The sequence below is a fragment of the Ambystoma mexicanum genome, chromosome 13, assembly GCF_040938575.1.
Source record: "Ambystoma mexicanum isolate Mex_15411 chromosome 13, UKY_AmexF1_1, whole genome shotgun sequence".
Lineage (NCBI taxonomy): Eukaryota > Metazoa > Chordata > Amphibia > Caudata > Ambystomatidae > Ambystoma > Ambystoma mexicanum.
Genome location: NC_090938.1, coordinates 509477475 through 509499951, shown reverse-complemented (window position 1 = coordinate 509499951; position 22477 = coordinate 509477475). Strand labels below are relative to the sequence as shown.

General features: G+C 48.0%; 1 protein-coding gene across 1 annotated transcript in view; it reads left to right on the top strand.

Moving 5' to 3' along the window:
• The window catches only part of AARSD1 (alanyl-tRNA synthetase domain containing 1), a 441451-nt gene that overhangs the window by 240735 nt on the left and 178239 nt on the right, over positions 1–22477 (top strand). The window contains exon 9 of the mRNA XM_069634186.1: positions 7919–7976. Within this exon, the coding sequence (XP_069490287.1) occupies positions 7919–7976 (58 nt within the window). The remainder of the gene's footprint in view (positions 1–7918; positions 7977–22477) is intronic.

Sequence of the window (22477 nt, the reverse complement as noted above, 5' to 3'; positions counted from 1 at the left end):
TGGACCGTCACTGTCCAAACATTCTGCCCAGCCACAGATACTCCGTGACATGGATGTGGACTGGGACCCGAGAGTCTCAGCCCTCACATCCGGCCACAATCCCCCAGAGCGCAACTTTCCCCGGACATGGGAGAGCATGAAGAAGGCTGCAGAACACCATGGCCAAAGGACAGGGAAATATCTCCTGACACAACAGTTTTATAGTACATGTTACTCTTTCTGGCATTATGCGTAAAAATACAAAAGTGCACAAGTAGAAGTCAAAAACACTAGAAAAATAAACGCTGCCACCAGCCAATCTTGGACCCATTGTAATTTTAGCAACAAAGTCATGAGGATGCAAAGTATTTTAACCAAGTTTAATGTGATGTGTGCTGCTTTAAAAATACAAGACCTTTGCTAAGGGAGGCTTAGTCTCCCATTACTGATTGTTTTATGGATAAATCAGCTTCCCCATAAAAATGACCACAAAGCAAGTGAAGTAAAGGAGAGGGCTTTACTTACCTACAAAAAGTATGATCAGCAAGCAAAACAAAGCAAAAAGAAAGGATGTCCCTTAGAAGTCTATGGGAGTAAATCAGAAACAGAAAATCGTACCCAACGCATACCATCATTGGTATTCCATAATTACAATACTTCTGCGATTACTTTTTTTGCAGGTTGATTATCTCAGGATATCGGTCATTGGCTGCTTTCCTCTGTGGTGGTAATTTAGCTGCTTTCCTCTGTGGTGGAAATTTAGCTGCTTTCCGGTGGAGTGGTAATATCAGTAAATCGGTCATTGGCACCTGCCTCTATTTCCTAGGTACTAATTCTCTTTTGTGTACTGTTTTTTTCCCTAGGTGGTCTTCTGCAGTAAACGGGCAACCCTTTTTTATGTTTATGAAAAAGTTAACCTAGTGTCATATTGAGCAGTGGGTATTTCTCTATGCACACACCCTACCTGTGGAAAACTGGAAGTGCATGCATGTTTTGGGTAGTATAAATTATCCCAGTTATGGATGAAGTATGGAGTACCTTGTGTTCTCTACCTTCCTTGATGTGCATGTACTCTTCCCTTAGGTGACCTGCTTTGTGCGTTTGTTTCAGTGCATGCATGAATGTCTGTATTCACACAACACAGACCGTTTAGAAACAGACCTGCACACAGTGCCGGGTACCACCAAACAACATAATCAACACAGAAACAAAGCATTACCTCCACATACTCCGTTTCCTCGTCGCAGTTCTTACTTTTTGAAGGAGTCGGCCATCACCCCACTCGGCTTGTAGAATGTTCTTTTCCTTCTCCCCTCCCAGTATACTCCCTCCTCCCTTTTAGTTTGTTCGGTTGTGCTGCAGCCTTCTGTAGTATTTCAGGGATCTTCTGGGCTGTGTCTCTGTAGAACTGCAGGACTCCTGTCTTCCCCTGCTTGGCTTGGGAGAACAGAGGAGCAGGGAAGTTCCAGCATACCAGTGAGAAGCGACCCCCAAAATCTGAGCTGGGCCGTTTGGACTGGGGCCACGATGTACTCTGGAACTGCTGCAGATCTATGCAGCTGGTTCGCTTGGTCTGTAGGCAGGCCCGGGACATCACCTGGGTAACCAGGAGGAGGAGAATGCCAGTCGGTGGGGGCATTCTTTTCACTTCCCTCCAACACGGCGCCCAGGGCAGAGGGAGAGCAGGTCGTTCAACTGGAGTGCGGCATAGAAGGGGAGTCAGGTATGGGGTTCCCTTGTTTGCTGCTGGCGCTTTATCTGTGACATTCTCTCTCTATTTCCAGTTTTTGGCTGCATGAGGTCTGATAGGAGGTCCAAGGGGCACTTGCAGACCTCCTGTGAGACTTGTGGTTCCTCTTCCCCACGTCACTGACGCTAAAGGCCATTATCAGTGAAACACTGAGGGAGGAACAGTCCTCTGAAGGCATGTTTGGGAGGGGTTTCTTCCACTTCTCCTAGCACAGACAGTAGTTCTTCAGTGAGTGACTGTTTTGTTGAAGAAAAAGAGCAAAGAGTGCCAATACGTGGACCAAGAAGCAGCGGGCAAGGTCCTAGAGCATGTGGCTTCAGGAATGCAGTTCGCAGATGCAGATACTGCTTCCCTTTATCTCAAACCTGCACTGCAGCCATTTAAAAAGACTGCTAAATCCGGTTGAGGTTACTTGGGATGAAGTGGTATCCTAATCTGAATGGAAGTAGCTTGACAGGCTTGCTGTGCCCAGATTTATGGGTAAAACTGTATGCGTGAAGAGGGAAGACTAATTAACTGCCTACTTCCATGGAGACCGATTCTTTACTGTTTTGCCGCATGGGTCGCCAAGCTATGTCCCTGGAGGATGCAAAAGTTTTGGGTACAATGGAAGAAAAAGTGGATTCTTCATTGAGGAAGAATTATGTAGGTTCTCGTGTGACCCCAAGTTCATAATATGCTTCCTACACCACACAGGCTCCTCTGGAGGATTTTCAAGAGCTAAATGCACCTATTGGGGAGGGGCGGGAGTGTTCAACACTCCTGGAGCTCAGGCAGCATCAGATTGAATTCCTTCTCGAACTGGCCTACGACTGCGCCCAGACAGCTACATCTCTATGGATATGCCAGTCAGAGCTAGAAGGTTATGTTCTGAGATGTTTATGTTCTGCCAGTCCTTAACAGGTATCTTCCTGTTAAGGACTGGTAGACAGATCACTCTTAAGAGCGTAGCCTTGAAGCTGCCCATTCAGGGCACAAACCTGTTTGGGGATGAGCTTGAAGAGAAGTTCCACAGAGTTCATAATCGGGTCCAGCATTCGGGGACCCTAATGAAGAAAAAGTCACAGCCAGGAAAACGTAGCTTGGATTTAGTAAAGCGGTGAAGACCCTTTCATTCTTCAGCCAGAACATCTCGTCTGACTTTCATGAGCAGACCGTGGTCCCCAGGTCAGAATTTTGGGGCCTCAACACCCCTAACACGACTTACTCCGGACTGGCAAGGAGCCACCCCAAGGATTCCACTGGCAGGAAGAAACTGGATCTTCTGGGATACGTTGCTTCTTCCGTAAAAGATTCCTGGGTACTGGACATACTGAGAGAAGGTTATATCTCATCATCCCACCAGAGACAGGGGTGGTCCAGATCCTCTGGCTTCAGGATTCTTTCAGACAGACTGTCTGCAAGCAAAAATTCAGAACCTACTGCAGAAGAAGGCTATTCACCCAGTCTGCTGAAAGGTGTGGGGACAGGGCTGTTACTCCAGGGTCTGGCGTATCCAAGACATCCAGGAGATTCTGTCTGGTTTTTCATCTAATTGGAATTAGCCTCTTTGTCCACAATGTGTCTTTCTGGGTTGACACCTTACAGAAGGTTATTCTGTTGATTAGAATAGAGGATTGATTTACATCACTAGATCTCAGCAATGTTTACCCGCGTGTCCCGATCCTTCATTCATGCCACAGGTTTGCAGTTGCAGGCATCCATTTCCAATTTGCATTCCTTTCTTTTGGCCTGTCCCAGGGTTTTCACAAAGACACTGGCACCAATAATGTGACTGTTGCACGAGAGGGTCCAAGAGTCTGTGCGCACTTGGAAGAGCTTCTCATTCAGGGAGCATCTCATAGAGAGATGCGGGAAGCAGTCTCACGGGACCTGTCTGTGTTCAGCGTCCTTGTCAAACAGAAGAAATGTCAGCTCAAACAAGTTCAAAATATTCATTGGGGCGTGCTGTCGGAACGAGCCTAGGCCAGGTGTGTCTGCAGGAGGAAAAAGCATGGAGTCTTCTAAGGGCAGTAGAAGACCTTTGTCACCACAAGAAGGTTTCAGTCAGGAAATGGTTAAAGCTCCAGGGCCTGATGGTGGCAACGTTTTCATACCTTGGGTGAGACTTTTCAATATCTGTTATGCCACCTGCCATTGCTTATGGCATCCAAGTGATCCAGGACTTAGCCTAATCAGAGTGTCAGACTGTGTAGTAAGGGCCCTGCAATGGTGGTTGAATCCACACAGTCTGCAAAATACCCACAGTGGTAGCTACAGATGCAAGCACTGTTGGATGGTGAGCGCAGTCCCATCATTCTTCCAATAGCAGGGAGCTGGAGGCAGTTTGTCGGGCTTGTGAGGTTCTCTCACCAAAGTGTGGCGTGCCCTGAGAATACCTTAATGGACAATACTACCGTGGTTTTCTATCTGAATTGGCAAGGGAGATGTGTGTCCCCCCCTCTCTCTAGAAGCAACAGATCCCTTTCCATCCCTTGGACTCCTAGTCCACTTTATATGTTTTCTCCTATTCCCAGGCTTCTGACGAGGATCAGGTTATCCAAAGCCATGAGTCACCTGGTGACCCCATATTGGAGACACAGATTTTGATTTCCTCTCCTTCTGTACCTGGCACTGGCTCCGCCGATCATCCTTCCAGTGTCTCCTCCAGTAATTCTAGCAGCAGACCAAACACCTCTCAGCAGCTGGAGTTGGGTGGCCTGGTCTTTGAGAGGGAGGGTTCAAAATGTCAATCCTGGGGTTGAATAAGGCATTCAAACTGTGGTCTTACGATAGACATTGGGGCACGTTTTTGAACTGGTGTGCCAGGAACAATTTGTTGTCTCTGGATTTTGCTTTGGCAGATGTTGCTAGATCTCTTCAGGAGGGATTTCAGTTTAGACCATCAGTCTCCTCTCTGAGGACTCAGTGGGCAGTCATTTGGATGGTCAGAGGACCTCGGGGATTACAGGGGACTTGGACCCTATTGCATCTCATCTGCTAGGGAATTTCTCTCTGGAGTGGTCTAGGCCCCTTAAAGCTCCTTGGGATCTTCCCTCAGTCCTTAGCTTTACAGCCCTTCAATGTTCCCCTTTTGTGGCATTAGATGAACCTGATATTTTACATTTAATCTGGTGGCAGTTATTTCAACCCTCAGGTTTGGGCATTTGGGGGAGCTGTTGTGCTCTCCTCCTTATTTGTTCTCTCCGGACCTGTGTCTTTTAGATTTGACCCATCGTCCAAACGTGGTATTTACATTTCACCTATCACAGGAGGTGGTGATCCCTGCAATGCCTTGAAATTTGGGTCTAGAAGTTTGGTTTCACTCGTCCAGTTTGATGTTGGGGAGTTTCTCCTCGCTGTTGTGGATAGGACTTTGTCACCTTTGAAGGGGCCAGTAAGGGCCAGAAAGCTTCCTCCATGACCATCTTCAGATGGATTTACAACACTATTGCATTGATGTATTCCATTTCGGGTGGCCTGCTTCCTGGCAAGGGGATAGATAGCTCTACTAGGGGCATGTCTACTTGTTGGATCGAGGCCAGAGTGTTCTCTTTGAAGGACATCGGCTGGAGGGCTACCTGGACAGCTTACAGTGCTTTCACCTGTCCTTATAGATTGTCTATCCCAGGACGGGCTGATGAAGGATTTGCTTCCACTGTGTTACAAGTCGTTATTCCTTGAATTATTGGTTTTGGGGTAAAGGTATACTGGGTTTGCAGTATCTTGTATTTGCCTTGTTCTTTCTTGTGAGGTCTTGTTCAATCTAGGGTATACTTAAAAAAGTATGGACTGGGACCAGGAAGGTAATGCAGGGATTAATTACTGATAATCTTCATTACCTCTAGGCCTTCTCTACCTAGTCAGACCTGACAACTATCCTTTCTCTTGTGTGGGACTATCTGCTCATTCTCCTTGGGTACTGCCAGGAGGTGCCAATGTATGGTGCCATATTTGTCCCGGGTGGTGGTGGAGGGGAGGAGTAAAAAAAATAATAGAATGTTCCAAGGAGACTGGGTAGAGGGGGAAGGGTGACTCCTTCAAGAATAAGTAGGCATATTCAAGATTACCGTTAAAAAATCTGTTTATTTTCCGTTAGTCTCTACTAAGTTAACGTGGCCTGCTTTCAGATCCGCCAGAGTGCCTGAAGACCGTCCAAATGGCAGTGGTACACAGTATAAATTACAGAAACATAACAAAGTTGATTATGTTCGAAAAGGAAAAGTTCAGAAGTCTGGTGTAAAAACGTTGCTGCATTTTAAATGTTATGTTATGTTAAAGGTACTTATATAGAGGGGAATAGGAGAGTAGGAGAAGTGGTGTGCTGTTGGCAGCTTCAGCTCAGTATACACAGAGTTTGTTTGTTTGTTTTATTTATTTGTATAGCGCTCCAAACCCAAATGTAGAAGGTACATGTTGTGATATATACAGTTTCAATATACAGCAATTTACAGAGTATACAAACCTAGTTAAGCAGTGGGAGGTGTACGCCCATATCTGGGGGGGTACTGCAGTTTCAAAATACAACAGTTTGCAGAGTTCACAGACATAGTGAGGTGTGGCCAAATCTGAGGTGTTACTCTTTGTTCAGGAGCCAACCGATAACATGTTTCCTGAAGATCTGGAAGGACTCAATAGTTTTAATGTTGAGGGGTAAGGTATTCCAGTGTTGGGAGGCAAGTACTGTGAAGCTGGCCCCTCCAGCTCTTATTAAGGAGAATCTAGGCACTGTTAAGCATGGAGGATCTGGTGGTTCTTGTGGCGGGTTTCATGGTAAATTTATTAGTGAGATATGGTGGGGCTAGGTGGTTTAAAGCCTTGTATGTGAGGCAAATGGTTTTCAAATCAATTTGTCATATGGAGAACCATTTGCACGATTTCCTAGCATTGGAGATGTGCTCTCGCCTGGGGATCTTAAGTGCTGCACGTAGTGCGTTGTTTTGAAGTACCTTTAATTTGTTAATTATAGTTTGGTTAGCACCTAGGTATAGGCTATTGAAATAGTCCAATTTGGACTGTATGAGGGCTCTAGCAAGAGTGAGGCAGCTATTGGATGATAGGAAGGGTCTACTGGCCCTAATAAGCTTGTCGGTGTAGGCGGAGGCTGAGGTTATCATGCTAGTTTGTTTGGAGAGGTTGGAGTTGGCATCAAGGTAAAAGCCGAGAATTTTCACGCTTTTGGCAATAGGGATGGTGTGACCATCGATAATTATGTTGTTGTAGTTGGGATTAAGTTTAGACAGGTTACTGGGAGAGCCGACAAGGAGGAGCTCCGTCTTCTCATCATTCAGGCAGAGGCCATGAGAGTGCTGGGCTTTGGTGCAAGTATCGGATCGGGTGAGGCTTTGTGTGCTGTAGGTACTGTCTATGTGTTGTTGATGCAGTGTGGTAAAGTGTGTGCGGATTACTGGGAGAGAAATGGTTGTGTGAGTTTTGTGTGGTTTGAGTATGTAGAAAATTGAGGGTTGGGTTAGTGGGGTCTGTATCCTGGTCCAGGTACTTCCGGTTCCGTTTGAGCTGTATCCCAGTGGGTGTGGTTGTTGCTGGTTCCTTATGGGCCGTCTCGCTGTTAAGGTACTGCGCATCTCCAGCTGTATTATAGTGAGTCTTGTATGGGTGGTAGTTGTGTCTGAACCATTTCTTCGGGTGCGGAACTGGTTTGGAACTATCTCTATTCTCTTGTTATCTAATGTGACATTAGTCAGTTGGGGATTTGAATGGTTCAGGGTCAGAATGCTGTTGATGAGGCATTCTAGTGTGTCTGTCTTGGTCAGCTTGTGTATTCCGCCGTTCGTTTCCTCCTATCATGACTATCTTTCAGTTGGTGTTTTGGTTTCTGTGAGGTGACTTCCTTAGGGCTATTGTTTAGTTGTAGTTTGTGTCTGATGGCGCATTATGCTTCCCGCTGTATCTTGATGAGCATTGTGTAAAGTGGGTGCTTATTCTGTTTATCACCCTCTGGGTTGGAGCTAATGGTACAGGGTTTACTATTCCTTAGCCGTCTGCTGTGATTAGGTCTGTGGGGAATGGCTATAGTTTAGGGTCAGGGTCCTATTGATGAGTTGTTCTGGTGTTTCTGTCTTCGTCTTGCCATCTATTCTGTCTTTTGTTGTTTGATATTTAATACCACCTTCATTAAAGATAACTATTTGCAATTTCAATGTGTAATATGTTTCTTTTACAATCTTTAACCTACGCTTCTTGTTTCAGGTCAGCATCTCGTCACTGCCATCGCAGATCTGATGTTTGGGTTCAAAACAACCTCCTGGTAAGTTGCACAGTCCTTCTCTGAACCGCTCACGATTGGCCAAGCAGAGAATCCATGGGGATCATAGATGTATTGATGTTAAGTGGGAAAGACCGCACATACGTGTGTCACGTTTTAGGTGTCCAGGCTGGGATTTTACGTCATTGATAGTGGATTGGTAGATGGCATTTCAGCTACATGTTTCTGACTGAAGCCAAAGGCCTGGAGGGCATATTGCCCTGTATGTAGAGTAATGATGAGCCCCCATTTATATCAGTGTATCAAGAATCCTTACAATTAAACCTAATGCATAAGCATAGATCTAATACCGACTAAAATGGCCTTGGGGGTAATTTTCTTCAGCCATCACTTTATGCAAAACACTTTTATCAGGAGTGCGCTTTCATAAACATTGCCAAAACATGGCCATGCATACACCCTCCGGTCACTACTCTCATTGTATTTATTGATGCTGTCTGTGTTTTCTGAATCCTGATACTATTGTGTTTTATTTCTGAAAGGTTTACTGTGTCTCAGAGTTCTTAAAAGTAACCAAAAGGGGTCATGTTGCATCTGTCCGAGGTGTGCGCTGCTGTTTAACTAGGAGAAAAATTCTGCACGAGCAAAGCCTGAAAATTAAAGCATTGACCAGGATTTAGTATCCACAAAATTCCCTGGTTATAAATGTATATATGATTCAGCTGCCACTACAATAGAAGAAACCTATTAGATTGGTCTGCGTGCACAGAGGGGAGTGCACCTGCTAATGTTATCTTTGCTGGAGTATAATACCTGGGAAAGGTTCTTTCAATATATCCAAGGCGCCCCATATTTTTAATATCTAAGAGTAATACTGGGTGCCAGTGGACTTAAAAAAAAAAACACCATTTAGTGTAATATCATTGCTGCACACATAAATTCATAGCACCACACAAGTTATTTAAAATTGAAAACACCCACAAGCTGCTTCTCACCCGGGGACTCACTGGCAGACTTGAAGACGCGCACTACACACTATTGCTTTGTCAGACCCAGTGGTGCTCAATGGCGTAGCACAAAATTTGCAGCTCCCCTGCAAGCCATGCTTTGGGAGTCGCCTCCCCAAAGCTCCTTAACAAAGCACAGGGCACGCCACACCCCGGGCCAGTCCAGACCACCACGTGTGCGCAATGTCCATGAGGATCATGCTGCTGCAGGGTCATGCACTACTGAAAGTGAATGAAGTAAATATGGTTTTCAATCAAAGCTGGCTGGTGAGTTGTTTTTTTGGAGGGTGTAAATATTTGCCACAAGTATGTGATTTCCACTGAGCATAGCGAGGGAGCCTGAACTAACGAAAATAGGATGGGCGGGTGGGCCCTGGGGATTCTTCTCCCTCCCCAGAGAAAATGTTTTGAATATTGGGTTAAAATGGTGCATTACACAGCCCGCTTTTTGGGGAAATTTGGGTAAAAGGCCAACAATCGGTTTTGTAGGGTGTAGGGTAAATAATGAAAAAAAGTACAATAGATGCAAGTCACCAAAAGTGCACTGGACATTTCCTGATGCATTATCATGCCAGTCTCTGCAATACATGCCATTATAAAAAATATTTGTATGCTGGCTGTGCCCATACATTTCCATGCTGGCTCCACCAACATATGCTAGTATTCCCATATTAGACCAAACTTTTATGTTCGCTTTAAGAAGTTTTTTCTATAGAATCATTACTGGCACTGGGCACAAAACTGTCTCTGGCAGTATATGCCAGTACTCCTATGTAAGTAAATACTCCTTTTTGGTTTGGCCATTAAAAGTGACATGTCACAATAGGAAAACCTGTTCAAACGGGTTCCAATGTACGCCAGTCTAGACCCATAAGAACACGTTTTTTTGCTTGATTCATCACAGATGCTCAGTTAATAAAAAGTCATGCTACAGTGAAGAATATACAGGCCGATGCACCAGAACATCAGGCTAGCGAGGGAACTCTACTTATCATACTTACTTTTTAAAAATACTGAGTCATAAATGTCATGCCACAGTAAGCAATGGCTAGACTGACTGCACCAAAATTCCAGTCTAGCTAGGGAATAGCACACATGAACTTGCCTTTGCCCAAAAATACTAGTAAAACATGCCACGTCAATAAAGGATGTGGCAAAAATGTATACACACACATGCATCCCCTTTCACCCACCGGTCACTCGCCAAAACAGCTCCTCTCACACTCGCTGGATTCACCACACAGGCACACACCGTACCCCAACCAAAACATTCAAACACAGACTACCACATTTATGCTTATTCCCCCACCAGTCACTCACTCACACCTTCTCTTAAATGCACTCATTGCATTCTCTACACAGGCACACAACCACCCACCCACCACACTCAAAAACGCGCATCACATCTCATTCACCCACCCGCCAGACACTCAGACTTTCTCTTGCATCCACTAATTACATACGCACAAAGAAGATTCAAAAACTCACATCACATCAATTCTCATTCACCCACCAGTCACTCACACCATCTCATACATTCACTCATTGCATTCTCTACACAGGCACACCCCCACCCACTCAGAACATTCAAAAACACACATTGCATCACGTTTCATTCACCCACCATTCACATACATATACATCTGGCACGCACTTCACACATGCAAAACACACATTATATTACAAAAAAAGCCACCTTTTTCTTGCAGCTTCGGTCCGTCCTTCCAGACCCCCTCGGCTCCTCCGTACTGCTCACAAACAGGAACCAGGAAGCTGCGAGAGCTTCCTGGTTCCTGTATGTGAGCTGCAAGGAAGCCGAGGGAGAAGGGTTTAGAGCTGAACATGGCATGTGACATGTGCCACATGTGACGCTCGGCTCCAACCACTACTGAGTGCCTCCTCGGCCCAGCCTTCACCCTGATGGGTGGGCACTGGCTCGGAGACCCACCAGGCCTGGTGTGGTGGGGTCTTGCGCGCTGCGGGGGGGGGGGGCACTACACCAGGAGCACCCCTTTCTTTTGCAAATACTTCTTTTCTAAAAGTTGGGGTAGAAGGGTGGGCCCAGGGGTTGCAACTGTGGCCGCCAGGGGTCACAATTACCACCCCTGGTTACCCCCAAATGATGTCCCTGTTGTAGATTTTTAGTGCGCTAATGAAGTCTCAGCAGGCGCTGGAATGGTGTACACGTTGGTTAAGCTTGGTAATATCTATAACCGTGTGCAAATGGAGATTTATGTAAACATGCTGAGTTTCAGGCTGTGCAGAAGGACTCTTTGCCGTCTCTGAACTTTTGTGCTTTGCCATGTAGGTTGCTTGAAAATTGCTTGTGCCTTTTTTTTTTTTTAATTCAATTTTATTGATTTTCAAAGACAACAGAGAGCTTGTTCAAACCAACAACTTTGGGCACATGCCCACATGAACACCAAAAGGAAGCCCTAGTTCCCTGCTGTATTCTACACCCCCAAACCCATTGTCTCGGGACACAGGATCCGCTTGTCCATAGTAAAACCTCTTTGGGCAGCTCCAACCGGGCTGAAGTTCGTCGGTGGGAGACCGACTCCCCTGATTCAAGGGCAATGTGTTCTATACTAAGGCAGGTTTTGGGCCAGGTCGAGGGCCCATGGGATCTTCAGGTTGTGTCCTCCGTGTTGACAAACGCCTCCATGAACTGTAGCCAACCGGTCTCTATCTGTGCACTTGAGCCCTGTATCGCTGCCGTAAGTCTTCCCATAAAGTAGATGTCCTTGGCCACTGCCACCCATTCTCTCCTCGTACGGAGGGCGGCCCTCTTCCATGTTCTAGCCTGAGCGGCTCTGGCTGCCAATAGTAGGGAGTGTGTCAGGTCTGGGAGTTTTTCCCAGTGTTCATCCCTTTGCTGCAGCCCGAATATTAACAGGATTGGGTCTTGCGGATAAACCCCCTCTCCCGCCTCCTTAAGCCAGCTGAGCACTTCTGACCAGTAGGCTTGGACTTTTTTGCATGCCCACCACACGTGCCAAAAATTGGCTTTTTCCCCACAACTGTGCCAACACACAGGGACAACGTCTGGGAACATCCTAGAGAGTGTGATTGGGTCGTACTGCCACCTGTGGAGGAGTTTGATGGCATGTGTCTTATATTGGCAAGAGATCGATGTCTTAAATGCCCTGCTACATAATCGCCCCCAGAGGCTATCTCAGATTCCGCAGCCCAGGTCCCTCTCCCATTTTCTTCTAAGGCTTTTTGTTGTTCCCTCCCGGGGGGTCATGAGCGCTCCGTAAAGGAGGGATATGAGCCCTTTCATTTCTACGTGGGTGTCTAGGATTTTTTCGACAGGGGTGAGCTTTCTTTGTATACATGGCTTTTGTTTCGGCTTCATTAAGACTCCCTTCAGCCATAGATATAGGAGCGGGGAGAGCGTGCCGATTCTCAGTGCCTCCTCGAGCTCCTGGATACTTATGAAGGTGTCCTCTCTCACCAGCTGGCCGACCCTACAGAGTCCAGCGTCGAACCATGACTGGTAATGTTCATGGCCCGGGATTTCTTCTAACATCGGCGTGGACCAGATATGGCTCAGTGGCGAGGGCCACATGGTCACTTTTTCTCCATTACCCTTCCATGTTAGCGCTTTCCACATTGTGCTTAGTATTGGGTGGGCCCTAATTCTTTTTGGGATTTTTTTCAATGGAACCCATAACCATTCTCCTACTGTGACTGGGCGCAGGTGAAATTTTTCGAGGTAGACCCATTGTTTATTAGGGTCCTCTCTAAGGTGGGGGGGCCAGCGCCCTCTGTTGGGCCGCTCTGTGGTAGGTCTGCAGATCTGGGAGGGCGACCCCTCCTCTTTCTTTGGGGAGGGTGAGGATCTCGTATCCTAGTCTAGGTCTTGGCCCTGCCATATAAATTTCAATATGCGCTTTTTGGCTTCTATGAGGTAGGTTTCTGGAGCCTCCAGTGGGAGTATCTGAAAGACAAATATAGCACTCTGGGGAGAAGGTTCATCTTTATGGCGTTTATCCTTCCCATCCAAGATATTTGCACCTTCCCCCAGCCCTCCATGTCCCTGAATAATTTGTCAAACAGTGGGGGGTAGTTAGCCTGACTCAGATCTTCATTGGGTCTAACAATATTGATCCCCAGGTATTTTATCCCTTCAGTGCAGATCTGGAGGCCCAGGGGGGTCAGTTCCTCCAAATTTCTGTCTGTTTCTGGTGCGAAGGGAAAGATCATTGATTTGCCTATATTTACCCTGAAGCTTCAGAAACTTACAAACTGTTCAATCACCTGCAAGGCGGCTGGGACTGACCTAGAGGGCTCCCTCAGATGTAGGAGAATATCGCCTGCATAAAGGCCAAGCTTAAAGGTATGGTCTCCCACGTCAATGCCCCGTACCATCGGGGAACCTCTAAGGTATTCCGCGAGTATCTCCATAGTCATGGCAAGCCCTGCCTAGTCCCTCTTTGAAGGCTAAAGATGCGTGACAAGTGCCCATTCACCGTGACTCTAGCTGATTCCCCATGTAGGAACCCCCAGTCCACCCGGTCGAACGCCTTCTCCCCATCGATGGCCACCAGGACCGGATTATCCCCCCTCGGCGCTGCCTCCCTCATGAGATGCAGAGTTTTTCTAAGGGTGTCCGCCCCCTGCCTCCCTTGTATAAAGCCCACCTGGACAGAGTGGATAAGCCCCGGCATATGGCCGTCCAGCCTCGTGGCAATGATCCTGGTGAATAACTTAGCATCTACGTTCAGGAGAGAGATTGGTCTGTAGGACCAGCAGTCTGCCGGGTCCTTCCTCTCCTTTGGGATCACCGTGATGAATGCTTTGCCAAAGGATGGGGGAGCCCTCCCTGTCGTCATAATGTTGGAAAAAAGTCCTGCTAAGAACCCCGCCAGTTGGCCCGAGAAGGCCTTGTAGAAGCCTGCGATAAATCCATCCTCCCCTGGGGCCCTGCTCAGCTTCAGACCCGATATTGCCCTAAGTACCTCCTCCTCTGTTATCGGGGCGTCCAGGGCAGACGCCTCTGGAATTCCGAGGACGGGGAGGGTGACCCCATTGAGGTATGCCTCCAGTGCTTCCTTCTCTACCTCCCCTACCCTCCCGTACAGGGTCTCATAGAAACCGGCACATTTCTCCGCTATGCCTTCCGGGTCAGACCTTTCCCCCTCATCCCCACTTGCAATTCTTGCCACCCATCTGCCCGCTGGCCTCTGCCTCCCCTTCCCTCCCGTACATGGTCTCATAGAAACCGGCACATTTCTCTGCTATGCCTTCCGGGTCAGACCTTTCCCCCTCATCCCCACTTGCAATTCTTGCCACCCATCTATCTGCCCGCTGGCCTCGAAGTTTAGCTGCCAGCGTGGCGTCAGCCTTGTCGCCTTTTTTGTAATATCTTTGATGCAGATGTTGAAGTCCTGCTACGATTTTGCCCATCTCAATTCCCTCAGTTCTTGTCTCTTCCCTCTTGCATTGCTCATGTCTCTCTCCTTCTCTTCCTCCCCTTTCCCTTCCGACCTCTCAAGTAGGAGTATCTCTGACCTCAATCTGTGAGCCAGGAGGGTCCTGACCCTCTTTTTGGATGCCCCTTCACTAATCAGCCTGCCCCTCCAGGTAGCCTTTGCTGCCTCCCATGCTATCTCCCGGTTAACTTCTCCCATATCATTAAGCTCAAAATATTCTCTGATTGCCGTTCTCATCTCCTCCTTAAATACCGCATCCCTAAGAAGGAAGTCATTACATTTCCATAGGGATTCCCTGCTCATGTGCTGGTGCCCCGTGAATACATAATCTATTCTTGTCCTAGTTCCATGGACTGCAGAGTAGAAAGTATATCCTTTTCTGATTGGGTGTAGCTCCCTCAATGTCCACCAACCCATGCTCCCACATTAGGTCCCAGAACGCCCCATGCGGTCGTCCCCCTCTACTGCCTGGCGGGATGGTCTTCCCAATGTGGTCCAACTCCCGGTCTGCCCACATGTTGAAATCCCCACCCAGGAGTAGGAGCCCCTCCGCTTTGGCCATCACCTCTGGACAAAAAAATGAATTCAATCTGACCCACGTTGGGGCAGTATATGGCTGCTAAGATGACTCTGGAGTTATGCAAGTTGCCCGATACCACCATAGCTCTCCCGTCCTCCCTTCCCCACCACGTTACCTCTGTGAGCTTTTGGTTCCTTTGTAATATGATACCTACTCCCCCTCTCTTTGTGTGGCCGGATGCCCAGAAGGTCTGGGATGGCCTTCTCCTCCCCCTTCACTGTTCTGGTTTCTTGAACAAAGAAGACATCTACTCCCGCATTCTTTATTTCCCTCCCCAGAAGGGAGCGCTTTGCTGGGGAGTTAAGCCCCATAACGTTAAGAGAGCCCATCCTGAGTGTCTTGACCCGGCCCTTCCTCTCATTGTCTGCCATTGGGTCTTTGCCTTGTGTTCTTTGTCCTCCCGGTCCTGTGGGAGCTGCTCTGTCCCTTTTTGAAGCTGGATCCATGCTCAGCCCGAGAACCCCTAACCCCAACTCCCTTCCCTCCTCTGTACACGATGCCTGCCAATGAGCAAGCCGCCAGGGTGAATGTATGTCCATCCACCGCAGATCCCCTGGTTAACTCGGAGTCCCCGGCCAGGAATGCATGACTATCACCTTTGCACGCCCTGCTGGTGTGTCTCTGTTCACCTAGTCCTCTCCTTTGTTCATCATCAGGGTGTTGGGTTTCTTGAACTTTCTTCTGCCCTTTGTCTTCTTCTTTGTGGACCAGGGGCCCTCCGGTTCTTTCCTGGTTTCTGGTGATGCCTGTATACCCTCCTCGTTTCCTTCCATCGGGACGTCTCCCTTGAGCACCTGCAACACTTGTGAGGCCTCCTTGCCATTAGTCACTCTATAGTCTACGTCGGCCCGTTCGAAGGAAAGGGCAAATGGGAACGACCACCTGTATGTTATGTCCTGGCTGGTGAGCCACTGGGTGAGCGGACGGCACTCTCTTCTGCGGGTGAGCGTGAGAGTGCACAGGTCTTGGTAGATCCTGTTTGTATCTCCTTCAAAGATGAAGCTCCCCAGCCTTTTTGCCTTCTCCAGAACCTCCATTTTCTCTCGATAGCGGAGGAACCGCACCACGGTGGTCCTAGGGCCTCCCCCCTCCACCTCGATGTGCCCTTTCTAGCTGGACTTCCTTGCCCCCCCTCTAGTGTGAAGAGGTGGTTTATCAGACCTTGGACATTCCTCCCCACGCCCGCCGCTGTCTCCCATCTTTGCTGGGTCACGCCCATGAGGCGCAAATTATTTCGGCGTTCCCTATTTTAAAGGTCATCCATCTTCAGGATTCTATCCTCTTCCCTCATTTCTATGTCCGTTAGCCTCGCCTCGTATTTTATGTCCAGCAGATAAGTCTGGAGGTGGTTGTTTTCCATTCCCTCCATTTTTTCTTCCAAGGTATCCACTCTCCGTCTGAGATCTACTATTGAGGCCTGTATATCCGTATGGATTGCTTTTATCTCCTGGAGAATGTCCTTGAGATCGTCTTTAGTTAGTGCTGCGGAGAGGGGGGTCACTACCTGCGGGCATGGTGGCTCCGTGGACCTCGCTCTAGGCTGTGTGTGACCTACGAAAGCGTTGGGAGTGAGAGAATTGCCCTGGTGGATGTGGCCTGCTCCAGGATCTTGCTCTCTAGCTGCACTCTCCAGACGAATCCCAATGTTCCCCTCGGCGCTCCAGCCCCTCTTCGTCTCAAGGGCGCCCCGTTCCTGATTGGGGGCCCTCGCGTTAGCCCAGGGCTCTGTCGAAGTTCCAGTTCTAGATGCCGGGGCCTTCCTTTCCAGGTGGGTCTCTGCTGTCAGGTCTGGAGCAGGGGTGGGGCTTTTCACGTGGGAGAGACTGTGTCGTCCCTCTTCCTGGGTAGGTGGCTCGCCGTGGTATGGCCCTAGGGGGGTTGGGTTGAGGGGGGGTGGACTCTCACCCCTGCGTCCCCACTGACCCGCTTCACCCCCACAGTCTCCTCACCTCTCCCTAGTTGCTGCCTCTGGGTCTGGGCCCCGCTGTGTGGCTGCCGGGTCCTGGTGTGTGTCTTTACGTGCCCGCGGAGCCGACACTCTGGGCCCAGGCCCCTCTTCTGTAGATTCCTCCATGTGCGGGTCGCCACTCGGGCTCTCCCGTTCTGGAGGCAGATTGGGGGTCCACTGTCAGAGCTTGGGTGAGGGGTGCTTGGGATCCTGCGGGGCGCTCACCTCCCTGCTCCTGCTCCGGTGTGCTGCTCCCAGTTGGGGGTCCGGGCTGGGCTCCCCTCCACTCCCGATGCTGAACAGGCACCTCGTCAGGGCTGCGTCCGCGCAACGGTGCCCCGCGCTCAGGATCATGTGCATTGGGACGCCACCCCCAACGTCCGACTTCTAAGTTTGCTCTGTGTGTGCGGTAGGCGGCCTCCGAGCCTCAGGCTTCTCTGCGGTCCTCCAGGGGGCCAACGGCGCCGAGGTGCTAAATGCCTCCTGGATCCTGGGCACGTATCGCGCTCGGCTGCAGGCGTCTCCTCGCCAACTCTCTTCAGGAGCTTCGCTCTGAGTCTGCGTGGGTCTCCAGGCCCGCTCAGCTAATGGGGCAGACCTCGCGGGCGCGGGTCTCCTTCGGCTCCACTCTATACTCCCGGCCGGGGATTGAAAAGGCGCACTAGGCCCTGCGGTGCTGGCGGAGCGCGAGCCTCACAGGTTTGTCATGCTCCGCGCCCCCTGCCGGTCTCCGCTTGTGCCTTTTTAAGTCTGCTTCACATCAGGAGGAGAAGGAATTAGGCATCAGGTTGTATAGGTTGATAATATAGCACTTATGCTGCTTCTCAGGTGTTATGCTGCTTCATTACACTGGGATGTGAGCGTTGGGGTTTTCGTCGGCTCCCTGTCTGTTTCAGTTTCCAAGTCTGTTTTTTATTCTTGTTTTGTTTTAAAATCGGTCCAAGCCAACTTCCCCTTGCTCTGATCTCATCTCTCACTAGTCACTTACCCATGTTATTTGCTCATCTTTGCCAGTTCTCGTGCCTTCCACCTCACTGTGTGCCCTTTTCCAATTTGGGATCTTTAAAAAAAAAAAAAAAAAAAAATATTTAATTGTAATCCAATTTTTACAAAAGTTTATTCCCCTTTCTTTACTACTTGAGTTTTTAAGTATTTTCGAAGTTCAGCTGTTCCCCACGTCCTTGGTTGTCCTTCTGTCTCCTGCACTCATTTTATACCCCTGTACGAGGCCGATTTGTTTGAAAAATAAAGTCACTGCCACTGTCCATTCAGTTTTCTCCCCTGCCATAAGGCAAATCCACCAGTCTTCGTCCTCAACTGTAGTTGAGCTACCCAAGAATTTCATTAAGTAGGTTTCTCTTGCTTCTTGGGTACCCTTACACACCAACAGAAGGTGTCAGATTGATTCCACCTGCTAGGTATTACAGTATCGGCACGTGTCCGAGGGGGACTCCCCTCTTCTTGACAAGATCTTGTTAATCTTTAGAAGGTTGAGTCTGATTCTGAGGAAGGTATTGCACAGGTACTTATCTGGGAATTCTTTTTACGTAACCTCTCACCTCATTGTTTCTTTTTGGGACTGTGGGGAAGTTTTTGATTGATTTGTACGTAGTAGCGTTATCCTGAGTTCTTATCCAATCCAGTTCGACCAGTTTTTTTCGCCACCTTCGTTGGGTTTTGTATTAGGGTGGCTCTTGTCAGGGCCACCTCATCAAGCAGGTTTTCAGTGTTCCTCTCATGTTGTTATAATTTTGTTTTTTCCACTGCTTAATTCGTTATTCAAAATCTCGAAGACAGGAACTGAGGAGTCAGTGATTACTTTTCTAAAGAGCATCAAGGTGTTCCTTGCTACAATCCCCTTCAGAGAAGGCAAGCATAGTTCTGGTCTGATTTGGCAGATAGGAACCGACAATGGAAGCCCCAACACCTTCTTCCAGAATGGACCTTCCAATCTGTCCAAGAACTGGCTCGGAATTTGTGGCATAGCTTCTGCCCCGTACGTTATGCACGGTACGACCTTAGCCTTAAAGAAAGACATAACCGGGATCATGGAAAACTTCACAAACTTCCTGTCGACCATCCTTGCCTGGCATGACAGGGTCTTTATTTTTGCTAGTAGTGACTCCTGCATTGTTTTTTCTGTGGTGCTGTTGCTTAACGTCACTCCCAGGTATCTAAAGCTCTTCACGATTTTAAGTTTCTCGTTCTCCACAATCCATTTCTCTTTGCCTGCTGTTTGAGTTGTTGTTTCGAAGGCCATGATCTTGGTTTTGCTCTTGTTTAGTTCGAGGTGATTGTTTTCCAAATATGTAAGCAAGCTGCCCAGCTGTATTTGGAGCCCTACCACTGTCTGGTCTAACAGGATGATGTCATCCGCATATAGGAGTCTCTGTATTTTCACTCCTCCTATCGATGGGGGGAAACACGTAGTTGTAACAAAGTCCTCTTCCAGGTCTGCTGTGTATGCATTATACAGGGCTGGGGCTAGCGAACAGCCCTGCTTTACTCCTCGGGCTGCACAAATTTCCTTTGATGGTGCCACTTCCCCGTTCAGACGAACTCTCATAGTGGTGTCCTCGTACAGGGCCCTGATTGGAGCTAGTATTTTGTCAGGGCAGTTCCTATGAGTTAGTTTGGCCCACAGGCGTTCTCGATTCACTCGGTCGAAAGCCTGCACGAGATCTACAAAGGCCATAAATCTTTGCCGTGCTCCTTGTTGGACTTTTGCTTTCAGGGAGCATAATAAGAGAATCTTCGCTGTAGTGCCAATATTTCTGACAAACCCTGTCTGGAATCGATCGGTATAGTTGGATTCTTTTAGCCAGGTATTAAGGCCACCCAGAGCACATGACCCAAAGACCTTCCCAATAACATCAAGGAGCGCTATGGGGTGGTAGTTCCTTGGATCTTCTTTGGCTCCTTTTTTAAAAACCAGGACCACGTTTGAAGTCTTCCAGGAGGGGGGCACCTTGTTACTTATGTTACAGTTGTGGAAGATCTGACCAATGAAGGGGGCCCAGGTGTCAACATTTTCCTTCAGATCTATATTCGAGATGCTGTACGGCCCTGGCGCTCTAGAGTTTTTTAGTTAAATTTTTGATGTGATTGATGCAGCGCCACATGGAATTTCCCACTCTGTCACTTGGTGCCCAGGGATTTTGGGCATCTGACCCTCCTGATTTTTGTACAATGTCTTGAAGAAGTCCACCCATTGCTCTTCCCTCATGTTGTTCTGTAAGTTGGTCTTAATATTTGATGTTTTCGAATGAATTAGTGACCAAAATTCTTTGCTGCTTTTCTTCATGAGTGTTCACAAAATTTGTTCTGCATCCTGTTGAAGGAGACTTGACGGTGATGTCTCACCCAGGTTTTATACTGGCCTTGAGCTTGATGGTATCTGTTTTGCAACTTAATTGAGTTGGTATTTTTTGCCATCCATTGGATTTTTCTCAAGGTCGCTCTTTGCGCAACCAAGTCCTTATTATATAATGTTTATGAGCTAAATAAGTGGTTCCCCATTGTTGCTTGGTTGTGCGATATGTTTCCAATAACGGCACATAGTCAACAGTAGTAGGTTCGGTTACTTTGTCTTTAGATTTGTTGGTAGTGTTTTTGTAGGCCTTGGTCATTTCACTTATGCTTTCAGTCGTTAACCTTAGGCGGTTGCCTCTCTGGCCTGTTTCCAGCCCTTGTATCATGTGTTTTTGCACAGGTCTATGTGGGTACCAGGTCGTTTTTAGGATATTGTGATCTCTGTTGTCTGTTTCAACCATGTTGAAAGACTTGATCATACTCAGTAGGTCCCTCGATACAATTGTGTGGTCAATGGTCCCCTTTTGATCACATCTTTGCCACGTGGGAATCTCCTTGTTCTGTTTGGATCGCAGCCAGTGGAGATTATGCAAGTCCCATTTCTCCATTAGGTTTTCCCATCTTTTAGCTCTATCCCCATCAGCTGCAGATCTAACGCTAGTGGGAATAGCACCATCCTCCATCGTGCAATTTAAATCTCTGTTTATTATAATATGGTTAAGTTGTTGAGTTTCACTCTCTCCTTCCAGTAAGTTGTCGATGCACTCCAGATAATGATCAGAGGTAATCTCTGCTGGATTCCAGTATGTGTTGATAACCAGGATTTTTTGTTGAGGGTTTTATTTCCCCGTTTCTCCACTGCCGACTTGCCACCCTAGTCTGGTGGCCTGAATGAGGGGGGAGAGATGTAATTCTGCCAGGTGCTCTAAACCACTTTCCGATCTTACTGCCGTCAGAAGACCGGCCCTCAGTCTTCTGCGCTTCCCTTTGCTGCCGGGGTAAAGGTCAGGGTGTATCCATCGAGGTACGGCTTCGCCATCGCCATCAGCCATGTTTCCTGTAAACACAGGATCTCGAATGATCCAGGTTAACATCAGATTTTGCCGTCAAGTGGGAAAACCCTCATGTGTTCCATGAGCCTATTATCAGGTGGGTCGACTTCACCAGTTGGCTCGACGAGGGCTTTCTATCCACTAATTGCTAAATTTTATGTATATATTGTCGCGATTTTGATACCCACGTCCTATTTTGCTGTGGGGCTGAGCACTTTTCTTCGATACCTCTCTCGTCTCTGAAGGATCTCTGGGGGCTTCGGGCTATTGCGACTCTTATTTTTTCTCCAGGGCCTTCTGGCCATCTCTCTGATTTTCTTGTTACCCTCGGTTACCCTCTGGGGTTTTCTTGTTGTCATGGTGGGGCACCACCTCCCTCCACTTCTTTTCGTTCGACTTGTATATATCATGCAGTCGGTGGTTGGACTGTTGGTTTTGTGGCCTTCGACTCTGCCAATGGTTGTCCTCATCTTTTTCGTACCTTTTTTGTCCGTGCACTGATTTCTCATTCGTAGAAGAGGATCTCGTCTTTGAACTTCTTTGCGCCTCGTGGCTCCTCTGTTTAGTGCTATCCTGTGTTTCTTTCAGATCGTATCCCAGGTATCGAAGATTGGGTATCTCTGTCTTTAAGATGTTGCTTACTAGTGCAGATGATATATGTAAGTAGGCCCGGTCTTTCCTGCCTTTCTCACAAGGTTCAACGATTTTTGGGTCTTGTGAGGTCAGTTGCCGAAGGTTTGGGACTTGATCAAAGATACGCAGCGTTGTATTCCTGCTTAGTCTAAAATCATCTGACTTTTCTTTTATTCTCTCCATTTTGAAGATGCAGCAATTGGTCTTAATGCGTTTGTCCGTTGAGCTGCTTGACCGTTCCTTACTCTGTTCATGAATTACTCGGCCCCTACTTCGTTCTCTCGCTTTGCTTCGTTGACTGTCACTTGGAAGGTTCTCTAACTTCTTCTTGGCACTAGTCTCTCTCTGCGAAGGCCTAGAGCATCCTGTGCTTAGCCCATGTCTGCGTTTGTCCTGGGGAGAATTGCTCTCTCTTCTTTTCTTTGAGACCTTGGGTGAACGGGGCTCCTGTGCCCTTCGTTTTTCTTCCATAGTTCTAAACTGGACCTCACTGTGTTTCCGACCACTTTTGTTCTTTAAGTGTGTGTCTGGTGCTTCGGCATGTCTAGGCACACTTATTTTCGTGCTCTAGGC